Below are 17,235 nucleotides of genomic sequence, written 5' to 3' on the forward strand. Positions count from 1 at the left end.
AGGGAATGGATGATTTGGGTGGGGAAGAAAGAGACCGTGACTCCTGACTCTGGAAGGCGCATGTTAACTTCATGAGAACCGAGGGGCAGAGACCTGGGTAATTCTGGTGCTGCACCCAAACAGCGTCACAATCTTGGAAATAATTTTTTATGAGAAAAAACCTAAAAACCTTCACATATTTGTCCATTTTTAGTGCCGTATCAAAGAATATTATCTGAAAAAGAATGTTAAATATTCCTTCTTTTCCAACTACCTACCTGTGTGAGGCCAGACTTTTTTCATGCACTTCAACTCAAAAGACATCAATGCAGAAGCTGGTTTGAGAATTCAGCAGTCATCTGTTAAACCAGAAATGAAGATACTTGTAAAACTTTCAAACATTGCCATGCATCACATGTTAACATTGAATGGGGGTTATTGTAATTTAAACATTTTTCTCAGTTTTCATTTCTGACATAAATATTGACAGATATACCTACATTAAAGCTCTTTGGGCTCCTCAATAACCTTGAGTATAAAGAGAACAAAAAGTTTAAGAACTGCTGCTTTAGCACTAACAATGTGAACTGAGCCCACCAGACTTTTGTTGTTCAGTAACTCAGTCATGTCGGACTCTGTGCCCTGTGGACTGCAGCTCGCCAGGCTTCCCTGTTCATCTCTGAGCTTGCTCAAACTCATGTTCTTTGAGTCGGGGATGCAATCTCCATCTCATTCTCTGTCATCCCCTTCTTCTCCTGCCTTAAATCTTTCCCAGCATCAAGGTCTTTTCAGACTATATAGCGTCAATAGTGACATTTCACTCTCACTACTTCACAATAAACTGGAGTTACACCTGTTCACTCCTGTTCTGATTTAAACATTTGGTTGGCTTTTGAGGGTATTGCCTCCAGTGTTTTTTCATTTCTCCCTTTAGATCCATATTTATGCGTAGTATTTCTCTTCTGACTGAAGATCATTAGTGTTTCTTCTTGTGAAGATCTGGCAATTCTCTCAGGTTTCACTGACGAACTATTATCTTTCACTGTCATTTTTTAAGGGTATTTTTGCAGCAGTTATTCTAGGGCCAGGTCTTTACTTCTAAGAGGGCCTTCCCGTTGTATAAACTGGATGCCTGGAATGTTAATAGGCTGTCAGCAAGATCTCTCCACGTTGTAGCTTAGCTGGGCCTCCAACATCCCCCGGAGACTGTTGTCTCTCAACGTTTTATTATAGTAACAGCTTTCTGGTAAAGCCTCTTGTACTCTTGCACAGAACTGGATATGAGCAGCTCAACTCTTGTCCAAGGACACCCAGGGAGCCCCCACACGAGGCCTTACAGAGTCTGGTCAATGGTTACCACCCTACACTTCGACTTCTGCCTCCTCAGCGGGACCGCTGTGGTCTCCTTGGACATAACTTGTTATGCTGGACTCGTGATGATACACTTAAAAAGCCAAGCACCGGTGAGACTTACCTTGCGAGCTTCTCTTCCCTCAGGGATCACCATCTCTTGCATGCTGTCCAGTGTCTAAAAGCAGCTGCCTCACATATACTTTCTCCAGTTTTATGGTTAAAGCAGCAAGGCTAGTCCTGTATCAGTTATTCTGTCACAGCTAGAAGCGGAAGTCTTCTCTGGTCTCGGTGAACTTTGTATCCATACAGCAAACCTGAAAGAGGACTGAAGGGGGTAGAACGTGTCAGTAGAGGACTGATGGTCCTAGGCAGTCTCCAGCATCTAGCTTGAATGTGTTCTTATGGTCTTCAAAAAACTGCAGTATAATTTGTGTGCCTGACACAGAAAACATCCTTCCAAGCAACGGTCTAGACTGTGTACCTTCCAAACATAGGTTAAAAGAAACAGTTTCCACATCTAGATTTTGGCACTTACCATACTTGCGGTTACAGTTATCAAAAGGATTCCTAACTTATCAAAACAATATAATTTTACTCACATTTTTATTAGAAAATATGTTATACAGCATTTAATAGCATGCAGCACTAAACCAAAGCCACATCTGAGTGTCCTACTCTTTATTCTGGCTGAGTTTGGAATCTGTAAACAAAGGAAGCTCAAACACAAGACTTCTGCCAAGAAATTACATCCATGGACCTGGGTGAATATCACTGACTTCAGCCTATTATTTCTAGCCCTAGTACATGCTCACATATTTGATGGCTTCATGAAAAGCCATTATAGCTTAAACCTTTTTTCATTTCCCAACAATTCAAGTAATTATTTGTGTCTTGTTTAGCTTTTCTATAAGAAACCAATCCTTGGATCTTACTGAAGAAATAGAGACAGGAATGGTGTAGCAGTCATACTGGTAGCCCTCCAGAACTCCACTTTCCTGTAGGCACTGCTCGTATCCTGACCCTTCGTGTGTCTTCAGCATCCAGACTGTGACTGTGTGTCATTAAGGAGACCCTAACAGAAACTACAGAGAAGGCAATGGCACCCCACTCCAGCACTCTTGCCTGGAAAATCCCATGGACGGAGGAGCCTGGTGGTCTGCAGTCCATGGGGTCGCGAAGAGTCGGATACGACTGAGCAACTTCCCTTTCGCTTTTCACTTTCCTGCACTGGAGAAGGAAATGGCAACCCACTCCAGTGTTCTTGCCTGGAGAATCCCAGGGACGGGGGAGCCTGGTGGGCTGCCGCCTATGGGGTCGCACAGAGTCGGACACGACTGAAGCAACTTAGCAGCAACAGAAACTAATGCTTTCATTTTCATGAAGATTGAATCTGGGGAATGTGAGAAGAAAAGAACCCTTGTTAGGTAAGGTTGGTGTATAGGTTGGGAATGAATCTATGTATGTGGGGCGTAGGACCAACTTCTGTGGGGAGTTGCCTAGCTGAAGGGAAAGTTTTTATATAGGATTTTATACAATTGATACTAATTTGAAAATAATTATTTAAACTATTTTCAAATCCAGGAAATATAAGAACAAGGTAATTAAAATAACTTCAGTGTTAAGAACTTTAAAATGGTAAATAAAATATTTTACCATTTGATAAATTATTTTTATTTCTTCTAAGACCTAAATGAAAGGATAATAAAGGAATATTAAAATGTATAAATCAACACAAGTTAAGAGAATTGGACAGGAGATATTACTGGAGAAGAGAAGTCACAGGAGGTCTAAGAGGGTGGAGGAAGCCATAATATAATTTGTGCAGAAAAGGGTAATGATAAACAGTGTACTTAAGACTCAGAGCTGACAAGTACAAAAAGGGAGATGTGGTGAGACAATCATGGTGTAAGTCTTATTAGAACAGTTGCAACTCCTTATCTCTCTATCCCTTGTGCATAGAACGCCCAGCATCTATGCCCCAGGCAAGAGTCCAGCTTCCCATCTGATGACCTTAGAGCTGCTGCTGCTGCTAAGTCGCTTCAGTCGTGTCCGACTCTGTGCGGCCCCATAGACGGCAGCCCACCAGGCTCCCCCGTCCCTGGGATTCTCCAAGCAAGAACACTGGAGTGGGTTGCCATTTCCTTCTCCAATGCATGAAAGCGGAAAGTGAAAGTGAAGTCGCTCAGTCGTGTCCAACTCTTAGCGACCCCATGGACTGCAGCCCACCTTAGAGCAGACAGCAGCGAATCTGGCCTGCTTTCTGTTCTTTTAAATAAAGTTTTACTGAAAGACAACCTGCCCATCCATTTATATGTTATCTGTGCTGCTTTTGCACAGCAGAGGCAGAGATGCATTTTTGCTACACAGACCATGTGACTTGCAAAGCCTAAAATACTTATTTTCTGATTCTTTACAGAAAAAGTTTGCGAATCACTGCTGTAGACTTGAGCCCACCAGATGAAATCCACCTATACATTCAGAGCTCCAATAAACTTTCTAGTACCCTGCTTTAAACCTGAAGGGACAGTTAGGCATCACTTGACTTGCAGGAAGAAACCCTCTTCATGAAAGAGACAGTCCAAATTAAATGAGCAAAATAACAGAGAGATCTGGTTTGTTAACCAAAGAAGAAATGGTTTTTACAACTAATGAATTGGAAGGCTCCAACAATGACAGAGGAATCCCTATTGTGAGAATTCCTATGAGGTTATTTTTGTTAATAAAGCAGATTGATATTTCTAATTGATGAGTGGTAGGAGTTCAACATCAATTGATTCCCATTTAAAAAAGGAGTATACATGTATTTACCAAGTATATGTGTGGCTTCATTCCCATTGTCCCTACTCTTGACTCTTGAGTGAAGGATAGTGGTTTCTCGTTCAGGCAGGAAGCTAAGTAGATTATGTATTTTCCTTGCAGAATACTCCACCAGCAGATGGATATATGTCTAGATTTGGGGCAAATGGCAGCAAGCTTGATTGTGATTGCAGGTCCATGCTACAGTACCTCTACCCTGGCTCTGCTGACAATAAAGCTGTTAATTTTATCTCCATCTGTCTGACTTCAGTTTGTAATTCTTATCAGAATTCCAAGGAGTGAGGGAATGTGATTTTTCAACCTCCTTAAATCTGAACATAGGATGTATTGGCTGTGGCTTGAGCTCAGGGCACCAAATGGCAACTGAGAAGTTTACTTTTTAATCTGATAGATTGATATGAGATGTTGCATTCACAAAATAAGAACAAGTTACTGTATGAAAGAGGCAACCAGAGAACAAGAAGAAGCTCTTTGAAAGAAAGTTAATAGGAGAGTTAGAAGATAAAGTTGAAAAGTTCTCAAATATAGCATCAAAAGACCCAAGAAAAGAGCAAAAAACATAACTGAGGAGATGAGTCCAGGAAGAATAATATCTAACAAATTACAGAGAAAAAAACTAAAGGGAAAGAAATTATCAAAGAAAATTCTCCATAACTAAGAACACGGATCAAAAGTCTATAACATACCCTGAAAAATGAATTTTTAGAGATCCACTAAGAAACATCACAGTGAAATTTTACAATATGAGAAATACAGAAACTAAGTTTCTAGAAAGGGAAAGCAAAGATCATATGCAAAGGAACAATAAATCAATATCGTGGCAGCCCTCTTAACAGCAACACAGGCTAGATTATAGTGAAAGTATTTTCAAAGGGAAAAATTTCAATTTGGAATTTTAGACCCAGTTATCAACCATGAGGTGAGGATAAACATATTTTCAAACATTCAATGATTCAAAAATTTTGTTCCTGTGTGTCTGTTCTTAGGAAACTACTGCAGGATATACTCAAGCAAACCGAACATTTTTAAGCAAAAAGGAGAAAAGTTAAGGTTCCAGTCACAGGTCCTGGATCCAACCAGAACAGGGGTAGGAAAAGTCTACCCCTAGGTAGAACACTTTGGTAGCAGTCCTAAAAAATCAGTCCAGATAGGTGCAAAGGTAAGAATAGCTCCAGGAAGGCATTTCTTGATGGAAATATAGGGGAGGGGCAGTGAGGAGAAGACCCAAAGGAGTGATCTGAAAGACCATTCTTTGTGGAAATTATGTAAGTTGAACAGCAAAGCAACCTCACTAAAGGGAAAACAAGGAAATAAAGGAAATGCATTCATAGTAAACTAAACATTAGTTCTGATTGAATAATATTTACATTAGTTTTATATACAATAATATTTACATTAGTTTTATAATTAGTTTTATATTACAGAAATGCTCATTAAATATAGTGATATCCATATTGGGACGAGAGGGAATGAGCCTGAGAGCCAAGTCTTTATCATAAAAAATCAATAGATCATAATATAATATCTAAGGAGTAGAATGAATTAATAAATTACAATAGTATATTCTTTAGAAATACATGTTCAGCTATTCAGAGATCAGAATGGTTGCCTGAATTAACAAGGGATTCTTTCTTTAATTAGAAAAAAAAACCTAAATAATAGAAATGTTATTATATTAAAAGCCTGCCTCAATAACATTTTTATCTTGGAATTACTATAAACTATATAAAAGGCAGGATTTTAAAGATTCAGTGGACAGTTTTAAGCCAAGCAGAGATGCAAGACTATTCTTCTTTGGCTCCTTTCCACACTTCAGATCACGGTGATTCCTCATGGGCTTCCTCCGGATGAAGCAGGGTAAGTCATGTTGTCTTTTATGTGGTTCTCTACCTTCAACTCACTAAATCTTACTAAGGAAATTCACACCTGTTCTCTCCTCATTACAATTTAAAGCACTGGCCACTATTTTAGTCAACCAAAGCTATATGATTAATTTAAACATCCTAATCAATTCTACAAATACATTAGGCCAGTTCTCTCCTTCCACTATTGGAGAAGGGAATGGCAAATCACTTCAGCATTCTTGCCTTGAGAGCCCCATAAACAGTATGAAAAGGCAAAAGGATATGACACTGATGAGCCCCTAGGTCACAAAAAAGTCAGACACGACTGAACGGCTGAACAACTCCTTCCACTGCCACCACCCCAGCTGGAGTTGGCATCATCTTCTGCAGAGCATTTTGGCTCCCCTCTTATCACTGTCAGAGCTCTTTAGAAAAGGCAAGTCTGACTTCACAAATGCTAATCCCTGTTCCACTTCCCACCTACCTTAATGGCTCCCCATTGCTCACAGGACATCCTTAACATGGCCTACAAAGGGACGATTTGTCCCATTTATTTCATTAGCATCATCATTCTACTCTCATTTTTTCTCTGTCATTCACAGGAACTGCGAAGCTTTTGAAAGCAATATGCTTTCTTCAGGCCCTTTGCATATGCTGTGTAATAAATTCTTCTTGCATATGCTTCATCTTTTTTTTTTTTTTTTCCTTTCCTCAGACTTTAGAGTTCAACCATCATGTCCCTAAGGAATGAACTGCTGGAAACAAAAAAAAATTTCCCTTTTATCAACGGTTCACCCAACATTATTTGGTATCTATAATACCAGTTGCATATCAGGCTTTATCTAAGGATTAGTTTCACTTGGAGAAGGAAGACTTTCTGGTCTCCCCCAGCCCTCCGGATTATTTCAGTGCTACATACTCTCATAATTTCTGTTATTTTCCTTTTAAGCACTCATTTCAACTGTAATTTAATGACTGTACAATTGTGTGCTTTGCGGTTCATTTCCTATTTCTCCCGTTAGAACACAAGCTTGTTGCCAATGGGTCCAGTACAGTTGATTGCTCGCAGTAGGGCACTCAGCAAATACTTGTCAAATGACTGAATTAGCAAAAACTAATGAACCAGTGTCAATACCAAGCTATCTCCGAAACAAACAGGATGACAGGAAAGAAAGTTAGAATCCAGTGTTTTAAGTTCAGGAAAGGAGTGTAGAATGTAACCTGTGATTCCTGCGTCGCTCCAATACCCAGCTGCCCCTCTTCAGTTGACTCATTCATTCCTACATTCACACGCTGTACCTGGTTTCCAGAGCTACTCTATATCCTCTCTTTGACTTCATCACTTTCACTCTGCCACTCTCATTTTACTTGCTCCTCCGCTTCACGGAGACCTCTGAACTTTGATCCATTTTCTCTCAACCTAGCTCTTCGACTGTACCTCCAACAAACTCACACTCTTGGCTCATTGATTAATCACTTTTGCTGTGCAGCTGAGCACTGCTGGAGACAAATAATGCAGTTTGGCATATTCACAATCCTCCATGTGGCAGCCAGTGAGTATCTTTCTGAACTACCACCCTGAGGATATTTATTCTAAAGCCCTTCCAAACTCTTAAACTGCTGCTCTTCCCATTTCTCGTTTTGTTTTTCAACTCAACCACAATGTGGCTTTGCTCTCATCCTCTCTGAAACAACTCTCCCTAAAGATTTCTATTTACATGCTGAATGGTGGGATCAAGCATTTTTCAGTCTGTTTTACTGTGGCATTTCAAGTGTTGCTCTCCACCTTCCTGAAACTCTCTTAATCCCCTAGTTCTGGATTGTTTCTAGACTCCTCTGGTCATTTCTTCTGTCTCCATTTCAACTGCATTTTTTTTTTTCCCCTGCATCTTATATGTTGGTAGTCTCTAAGGTTCTTCTTTGGCTGTGCACTGCTTACTGTGACTCACATGGCTGATGAGTCCCAAACATAGCCCCCGCCCAAACTTTCCCCCGAAAAGTATCCTGCTTGTGTATATTCCCACCTTCTGGACATCACCTGAACAACCGATAGGCACTCACTCACAACATATTTAAAATCAACCTAGTCATCTAAAGTAGAAACCCTGATAGCTATTCCAGATGGCTGTCTTTACCTCATCAGTCAACTGTTGAGTTTTGCTGTTTTTGTTCCTGAATACATCTGCATTCTCCAGTCTTCTTTATCCCTACTACCATCATTGTCCTACATCAGGCTCTCACCGTCACTGAGAGGATATTGCATGCGTGTCCTCTTCTTGACACCCTCAGATCTATCCTCTAGTAGCAGCCAGAGTGAGCTTTTAGTAGTCCCTAGCTTGAGGTCCTTCCACTGCCTGTGCATTTAAATTCTCAAAATTGTATACTTATCTCTATTTCTCTAACTTCATCTTTTGATATTTTACTATCAACACCCTGTGATGCTCACACTTCAGGTTTCCACATAACCTAGCTAAGTGATTTTATTTATGAAACTTCAAACATGCATGGCTTCAGACTATGTTTTCTGACTCCTCACCAATCCAAGTTTTAGTCTTCTGCATCACACTAGGTAATGCAAAAAGTAATTAAAAACAGAACACATAAAATATTACATCTTACTATATCCATTTATCTAGCAGGATGGTAGGCATCTCAAAAGTTATTAAGTCATCAAAAAGCCTACATTCAGATCTTACTGGGTGACAGAAGAATGACCTTACAGATGAAATCTTTCTCATTATCTGACCTAGGAAATAAGAGCCCCAAGTGTTGCTCATGGTTGGCTCTAAGTAGGTGTGTAGCTTATAGATATCACATCGCCTCTTTTGAGTTTCAATTTCACCTTCTTAAAAAGAAGAATTTGAAATAGAAAGATCTTCTAATTTATAATCCGTGAATTTTCAAGTCATGGAATTTGTACATTGACCTAGGTGGGATGACCATGAATCTTTAGAAATTGCATGCACAAATTCAGATATTAATTTGTTCAGTTTTCTAAGGAGAGAGTTCATGGTTTTCATCATGTTCTTCTCAAAGAAGTTTATGAATTACAAAGTAGTTAAGAACATTTAAAGGATTTCTCAGATCCTTTAGAACTATATAAATATTTTTAAAACTATGAAATGTGCAGATTCACTGTTCACTTTAGTTTTTATGGCAAATGGAGACTATAATTACTTTTCTCTTTGTTCCACAATCTAAATCTAACGAGGAGAATCCTAAATTATAATTCTAGGTGAGTTATGATCAAGCAAAGCTTATACTGACACATATTAGTAGAAAAAGGCTAATTTCAGAGATGAAGACCTTAGAACTATTTGACAAATTAACACAAATAACTTTTCATTTCTAAGGTTCTGCATAACTGAGATTAAATAATGACTGAAAAAAGTCACAAACACAGAGACAAAATTCCATTCGGCAAAAACTGTAATGTCTTTCAATTATATAGTAATATATATATATATATATATACGAAACAAACAATGGTGTGGTCACTCACCTGGAGCCAGACATCCTGGAATGTGACATCAAGTGGGCCTTAGGAAGCATTACTACAAACAAAGCTAGTGTAGGTGATAGAATTTCAGCTGAGTTATTTCAAATCCTAAAAGATGATACTGTTAAAGTGCTCAGTATATCAGCAAATATATACTGGAAAACTCAGCAGTGGCCACAGGACTGGAAAAGGTCAGTTTTCATTCCAATCCCAAAGAAAGGCGATGCCAAAGAATGTTCAAATTACTACACAATTGTACTCATTTCACAGCTAGCATGGTAATGCTCAAAATCCTTCAAGCTAGGCTTCAACAGAACGTGAACTGAGAACTTCCAGATGTTCAAGCTAGATTTAGAAAAGGCAGAGGAACCAGAGATCAAATCGGCAACATCTACTGGATCATAGAAAAAGGGAATTCCAAAGAACACCTACGTCTGCTTCACTGACTATGCTAAAGCCTTTAACTGTGTAGATTAAAATTAACTGTGGAAAATTCTTCAAGAGCTGCAAATACCAGACCACCTTACCTGCCTGTTAAGAAACCTCTATGCAGGTCAAGAAGCAACAGTTAGAACCAGACATGAGCAGACTGGTTCCAAGTTGGGAAGGAGTACGTCAAGGCTGTATATTGTCACCCTGCTTATTTAACTTACATGTAGAGTACATCATGCGAAATGCTGGGCTGGATCAATCACAAGCTGGAAGAAATATAAATAACCTCAGATATGTAGATGGCATCATCCTAAACACCAAAAAAGAAAGAGGAACTAAAAGAGCCTCTTGACAAAGGTGCAAGAGTAGTAAAAGGCTGGCTTAGAACTCAACATTCAAAACACAAGGATCACGACATCTAGTCCCATCACTTCATGGCAACAGATGGGGAAAAAACGGAAACAGCGACAGAATTTATTTTCTTGGGCTCCAAAATCACTGAGGACAGTGATTGCAGCCACAAAATTAAAACACTTGACTCCAGTATTCTGGCCTAGAGAATTCCACGGACTGTATAGTCCATGGGGTCACAGAGTTGGACACAACTGAGCGACTTTCACAATTCACTGCTCCTTGGAAGAAAAGCTACGACAGACCTAGACAGCATATTAAAAAGCAAAGACATCATTTTGTGGACAAATGTCCATCTAGTCAAAGCTGTGGTTTTTCCAGTGGTCATGTACGGATGTGCGAGTTGGATATAAAAAAGGCTGAGTGCTGAAGAATCGATGCTTTCAAACTGCGGTGCTGGAGAAGACTCTCTGAGAGTCCCTTGGACAGCAGAGAGATAAAGCCAGTCAATCCTAAAGGAAATCAACCCTGAATATTCATTGGAAAGACTGATGCTGAAGCTCCAATACTTTGGCCACCTGATGCAAAGAGCTAACTCACTGGAAAAGACTTGGGAAAGACTGAAGGCAGAAGGGGATGACAGAGGATGAGATGGTTAGGTGGCATCATCGACTCAATGGACATGGGTTTGAGCAAATTCTGGGAGATAGTGAAGGACAGGGAATCCTAGTGTGCTGCAGTCCATGGGGTTGCACAGTTGAACATGACTGAGCGAATGAACCACAATAACACAGCCTGTGAATCCATTTATTTCAAGCAATAATTAGTACAGTTTCTGACTAACAGAGGAGCTATAATCCCAGAGTATCCTCTGTTATCTATTTAAACTTGTTTCCTTTCTTCAGGTCTTCATCTCCAATTGCCTGATTGGCATTTGCTAACTAAAATGGAAAGGATGTTTATCACCACCTTTCTGAAAACTAGACCTATCTCCTTGTTCATTACCTCTGTACTGGTACCTCTGTTCTAGTTATGCAGGCCCAAGTATGAATGAGAGACAATGCCTCTCAGTTCAGTTCAGTTCAGTTGCTCAGTCATATCTGACTCTTTGCGACCCCATGAATTGCAGCACGCCAGGACTCCCTGTCCATCACCAACTCCCAGAGTTCACCCAGACTCACGTCCATCAAGTCAGTGATGCCATCCAGCCATCTCATCCTCTGTCCCCTTCTCCTCCTGCCCCCAATCCCTCCCAGCATCAGTCTTTTCCAATGAGTCAACCCTAATGCCTCTCAAGCCTACAATAAATTAAGGTAAGCAAAAGGATTAAAAAGCAGAAAATGTTATTTAGAATTAACTATTTTCTTACGTATCCAAGGACAAACAAGTTTCATCATAAAAAATTTGCAGAGTAAAAGACAGATGAAGAAACATTAAGACCAAAAAATGTTTTGAGAAAACTGAAAAGTTACCGGATATTTGAGGTCAAGAAGTTATTTAGTATTTAAAGATATCTTTACAGGTAAAGTAACATGATGCCTGGGATTTGTTTCAGAAAAATGAGAGAGAGGAGTATACAGATATAGCTCAAACAAGATTGATCAGAAATTCAGAACCGACTGAAACTGAGTAGTTAGTACATGCTGGTTCTATAACAAAAATTAGAAGTTTTAAAAAATTATGATAAAATAAAATTGTGTGCATACAGCATCACTCTGAGCAATGGAACCATACACAACTGGTCTGAAGAAGGAAGGATGAGTGGTGGTTTTTGCTTGGCTATAATGCAAAACATGAGATTTTATGACCACTTGGTCAACAAACTATACAAACTGGAATTTGGGCAGTGACCTTTCTATCATACCAAATTTATACTCAAATGGGACCAATAGGGCAGTGCCATTAAAAAAGAATTCACATCATTTGTATAATTAATACCTATGATGAAAAATTATATAAGTTGAACTTTAGTTTTAGAATGAGCAAGGCAAACAGTGAAAGGTTCAAATAAGTAGAACTTTTATAGAGCAAAAATTATAAAATGTTTCAAATTATTTTAAATGGGTAATCTGATGCATTTTATATTTGCCCAAGTAATCTTATTCTGGTTGATACAATAGTTCTGAAGATGCAGACCACCTAGACATTAAGGTAGTGACGAAGATGAGTACTTTATGTAACTAAGCGTGGTGTGTGGGGAGGGAGAACCATATACTTTCTTGGATAAGTTCACTTTCTAAATGAACACAGGATAAATTTGCTTCCTGGCCATGAAACCAACATTGGACAAAAAAGCTTGACTTACCTGTCTTCATGAAGTGGACTACAGTTGTTAAAAAACTGCTGTGTGCTTCAGTTACCTGCTAACAATTCAAATACTCGACATATTAACTGAATAAGCTATATACTATACTACTTCTTCTACTAGAGATTACTAAATTCTGTTTACTGTATCTGTACTTCGGTATGAATTTGTTTTTTAAAAACCCATTCTTTATCGGAATATTAGTAGATAAGTAAGAAAATACTAGGTTTCATATTAATGTAAAAAGTGAAGGTTTGGTCAGTCTGACATCTTCGGCCTTGGCAGGCAGATTCTTTACCACTGAGTCACCTACCTGGGAGGCCCCACGTTACATCGACATTTCTTTAATTAACAGCTCAAACATTGAAGCTTAGACTATATGGAAAATTCCTAAACACACAATTCATCTATGACCAACTGAGGTTAACTGGGGTAAATAGGATCCCTAAGTATACTCCAAGCGTCTTTTTAAGAACTGGTTCACTTTCAAAAAGGATCATCTTTAATGCTGGTGAGCAATCAGCATAGAGTGGTGAGATGCAATTACTCCAATGCTAAATTTAAATCCCTATTATAACACTTAAAAGCAGATTACTGAACCCTGTTGCGCCTCAGTTTTTCTTATCTACAAAATGGGGATAACACATTTAACTACCAGAGTGTTTAAAGAAATTAAAAGACAGCATACATCATTAAACATCAGCATTCAAAACTGGCTTTTTAAATCCACAGCTTCAGTCTTAGAAATCTAGAGGCTGGACTTTATATTCTATCAATTTTTCCTAACTGGTATTTTACTCTTACTGATATATCATTATTGTTTTCAAAAGTCACCTTAACCTTTTGCTGATAAAACTCCAAAGGTGCGGGGTGGGGGGAAACCCAATCTAGTTTTGTCCCACATACTTCACAGTAAAAAGGAAGAGGAAACATGCAATTAAGTGGAAGAAAAAGAAGAATAAGAAAACATTTCCTTCAAGAAAATGTTCTGAAATAATCCCACATAGGAAATAGATCCTGTAAAGTTCTTTTCATAGTGGTTTAATAGGAGTTCACAGAAACGTATTTTATGGCAATGTCACTCTTCCTCACAAATTGAGTATCTTCATTTATTGGCCAATTTCATAAAACTTAACATTCTAGAGGTCAGTTTTAAAAAGCTGACTTAAAAAATAGTACATATTTTTAAAAAGATTTAAATCTGAAACAGACCTCATCCTCTGTAAATTTAGGCATTACTATTTCTGAGCATCAACTATGCAAATCAACTAATTAAATACCCACCTCCCCATCTGTAATAACAAACAAATAAATGACAACTGCTCCCCAAAGATGTATAAAACATTTAGAATAGAAAATGAATAAACATCTCAACTAGTAAAATTACTCCTTTTTCAGCATTAAAAAATAACTCGTGAAAAATGTAATGTTATTATGAAGTGTTATAGGCATCTCAATTCTATTTTGAAAATAACACATGGCATAATTTTAACTAAGAGAAATGCTAGTTTCCCAAAATAGCATGATTGTTACCTTTTCCCAAAACTGTAACTTTTCCCCCGAGGTTTAAAAAATAAATATTATCATCATGACATCACTAGAAAGAAATTGAAGCATACAAGGAACAAACTATAGTTTCTTTTTATATCAAAATGTACTCTTGAAAATGTGTTTGGCACAGTGCTAAATCATATATAGTTAATACTAAATATTGTAGGATACAATAAAACCCTGGAGTTAATTGTTTACACCCTCTTATGGGAATGAAAATAATAGATACCAATTATTCAGAAGTCAGCCTATACAAATTGTATAAACAATATTTTATGTTTTGTCTTGAAAACCAGTGATATAATAAATTTTACATAAAAGACTGCAAAATAATATAAATGGATTTAAACAGATCTTTACAATAAGAAATTCAAATGGAAACAGACAAGTAACAAAGAGAAGTAAAAAAATTTATTGCAGTATTCGCTCCACCAGGTAGTCTGGGGATCCCTTTTCTTGTATTGTTTTCAGGGTGACCTAATACATCAAAATCTACATTTACAAAAACTCCTTCTGCAGATAGGTCATAGATACTGCATGCTTTTTTTTTTTTTCCAACAGAATAAATTATATATCCAGGAGATTCTGCCATTTTACAGCCTGGAAAAAACAATGCTTCCCTGGAAACTGGGCTAAGCTAAAGAAAGCCATCCGCTGCTAGGTTAAACTCCAAGAACACTTTATTAAGAACATTAACAGACTAATTTCCAACATTCACTTGTTTATTTTTAAACAGAAAGTTTTTTTTTCCAAGATATAAACAATTTTTGTTAAACTATAATACAGTGGGAGTAAAAATGAACTGAGAATCTGTTTCTGCTGCACAACAGCGAAGGGAGCTCCCACAAAAATGTTTGCCCAACATTTCCTTCTTTTGTTCCTGCATCCCAGGTTCCATTCTTACTCTTCATAAAACTGATTTTTTTTTTTTTTTTTTTTGCCAGAATGTTGATATTCAAGTTTTTCTGCCTTTAAAAAAAACTCCTGTAAATTTGGCTGCATGTACAAATTCATTAGCTGGAAGTCCCATCCTTGGCGGCATACAGGGATCGTAAAGTCTGAACAACTTTATTAGTCAGCTTATTAGCACTCGTTAGAGCAATTTTTTTGTAAATAATGTCTGACTCTTTAATAGTGTCTACCCAAGGCACCAGTTTGCGGCCATCACGGCGCTTAGCCTCAGTCCAGGAGCCACTGTAGGAGCCTGCCATCCACTGAACACTGAAGCCACTGCTGGTTTTCTGTACTACTCTTGCAATCTGTGGTCGGTCTTTGTACTTTGGACAGCAAATAGCGATGACATCCATGACGTCAACACTTTCATTCATCTGTGCTGCCAACTCCGTAGAGTCTGAATTTCGTTTTGACCTTCTCAATGACTAAAACATTGGGAGGGGGAAAAAAGACCAAGTGTTACACAAAATAATTTTAGTGAAATTATTGTTTTTATTGCTTTTAATCCCTTGACGCCGGGAGTTGGGATATCCCAGCACACTTCCATTGCCGGCAATGAGACGCACCGTGACCGCCAGCGCCAAGGGGTTAACATATATTTGTAAAACCATGTATCTCTTAATTTGTACCCGTGTCTTTACTCTTATTGATATATAAAATTATATATACATGTGAACCATAAAGCTACATAAAATTTAGCAACAATAAAAAAGGATAACACACATTAATACAATCCAAAGAAAAATTAATAACCTTTTATGCTGGATAAATCTCATTTCTGTTTTTTCTTTTTTATTGTCTTTTATGTTAAACTTTCTACAAAAAGATGTATAAATGGGTAAGTAGAGAATTTCTATCTACAAAATGTTTTCTCTCATAAGTATTACATTACTTGGTGTACATTGAATAGACTGACATATATAAGCACATAAAAATCATTTTACGTAATACGCTGCGAAATACGTTGACTCCTCCTCCGCCTCACCCCTGAAGTGCCTCCTCCTCTATCCTCCCCATCACTTTCATCATCTTCTGTCTCTGCTGCTGCATTATTTTTAGGGCTGCCTCCTCCAAGCAGCGAGGTAATTGCTTTGTTCCGAGCATTTGTGCTGGCTGACACCTCCCCTTCTTCTTCCTCTTCATCAGGGTCCAGATGTTCCATGAGAAGTTTGAACTACAAAAATTAGATATTAACTTAGAATTTGAGGTAAACATTTCAAACAAGACTGTCAAATTCCTAAATGTTTTCCATGGCAGTGGTTTGATTTTGGTGAAAGACTTTAGCTACTGTCCAACTTGGGTGCTCGAAAACGTTTTTTCTAAAGAGCCAGATTGGAAGTATTTTTGGCTCTGCAGGCTAAAATGCAATACAGAAATGAATGTGCATAGCTGTTTCAATAAAACTTTATTTTACACCAACAGGCAGCTGACCAGATTTCGCCTACAAGCAAGATGTCACTGACACTGATCCAAATTATCAAGCAGCCAGTGATTACTAATTACTGACAGACATTTAAACATTTTCTGCTCCTTCTGCTCTCCACCAAGAGGATATAAGAATAAATGAAAGATGTCTAACAACTTTAAAGAACTAAAATAAATGCTAAAGTATAAGGTTTGCAGTCTATGAATGATATGAAAACCATCGTGTAGCTTACATTTGTAGTCAAGAAAATCATGAGTAGTTATATTCAACTACCAGCTTTAAGTAGATTAAATTTAAAGACTTTATTTTTACTTTTTAGGGCAATCTTGAAAAACATTTTTTAAAACATTAAAAAAATTTTATTGTGGTAAAACACAAAATTTACCACTTTATTTTAAAGTCCTTAAGTCATTCACATGAAGTATATTCAAATGTTGCATAACCATCACTACCATTATTTCTAAAACTTTTACATCATTCCCAAAAGAAACTCAATCTGTACCCATTTAATACTCCCCATTCCTCCCTTACAAATACCTGTGAAAAGAAGAGAAGCCAAAAGCAAAGGAGAAAAGGAAAGATATAAACATCTGAATGCAGAGTTTCAAAGAATAGCAAGAAGAGATAAGAAAGCCTTCTTCAGCGATCAATGCAAAGAAATAGAGGAAAACAACAGAAGGGGAAAGACTAGAGATCTCTTCAAGAAAATCAGAGATACCAAAGG

General features: G+C 37.9%; 1 protein-coding gene across 3 annotated transcripts in view; it reads right to left on the bottom strand.

The window, feature by feature from the left end:
* Positions 1–12,279: 12,279 nt before the first annotated feature.
* Positions 12,280–17,235, bottom strand: part of NIPBL (Nipped-B homolog (Drosophila)) — a 209,756-nt gene continuing 204,800 nt past the window's right edge. For 2 of the 3 annotated variants that reach the window (XM_010853770.1, XM_010853773.1), the window contains 2 exons: positions 16,071–16,259; positions 14,687–15,510 (listed from right to left, as the gene is read on the bottom strand). In XM_010853770.1, the coding sequence (XP_010852072.1) occupies positions 15,145–15,510; positions 16,071–16,259 (555 nt within the window). In that variant the 3' untranslated portion in view covers positions 14,687–15,144. Of the gene's footprint in view, positions 15,511–16,029; positions 16,260–17,235 lie in introns of all 3 variants that reach the window. The other variant, XM_010853771.1, reaches the window with a different exon arrangement.

This window comes from Bison bison, unplaced genomic scaffold, assembly GCF_000754665.1.
Source record: "Bison bison bison isolate TAMUID 2011002044 unplaced genomic scaffold, Bison_UMD1.0 scf7180017864331, whole genome shotgun sequence".
NCBI classification, from domain to species: domain Eukaryota; kingdom Metazoa; phylum Chordata; class Mammalia; order Artiodactyla; family Bovidae; genus Bison; species Bison bison.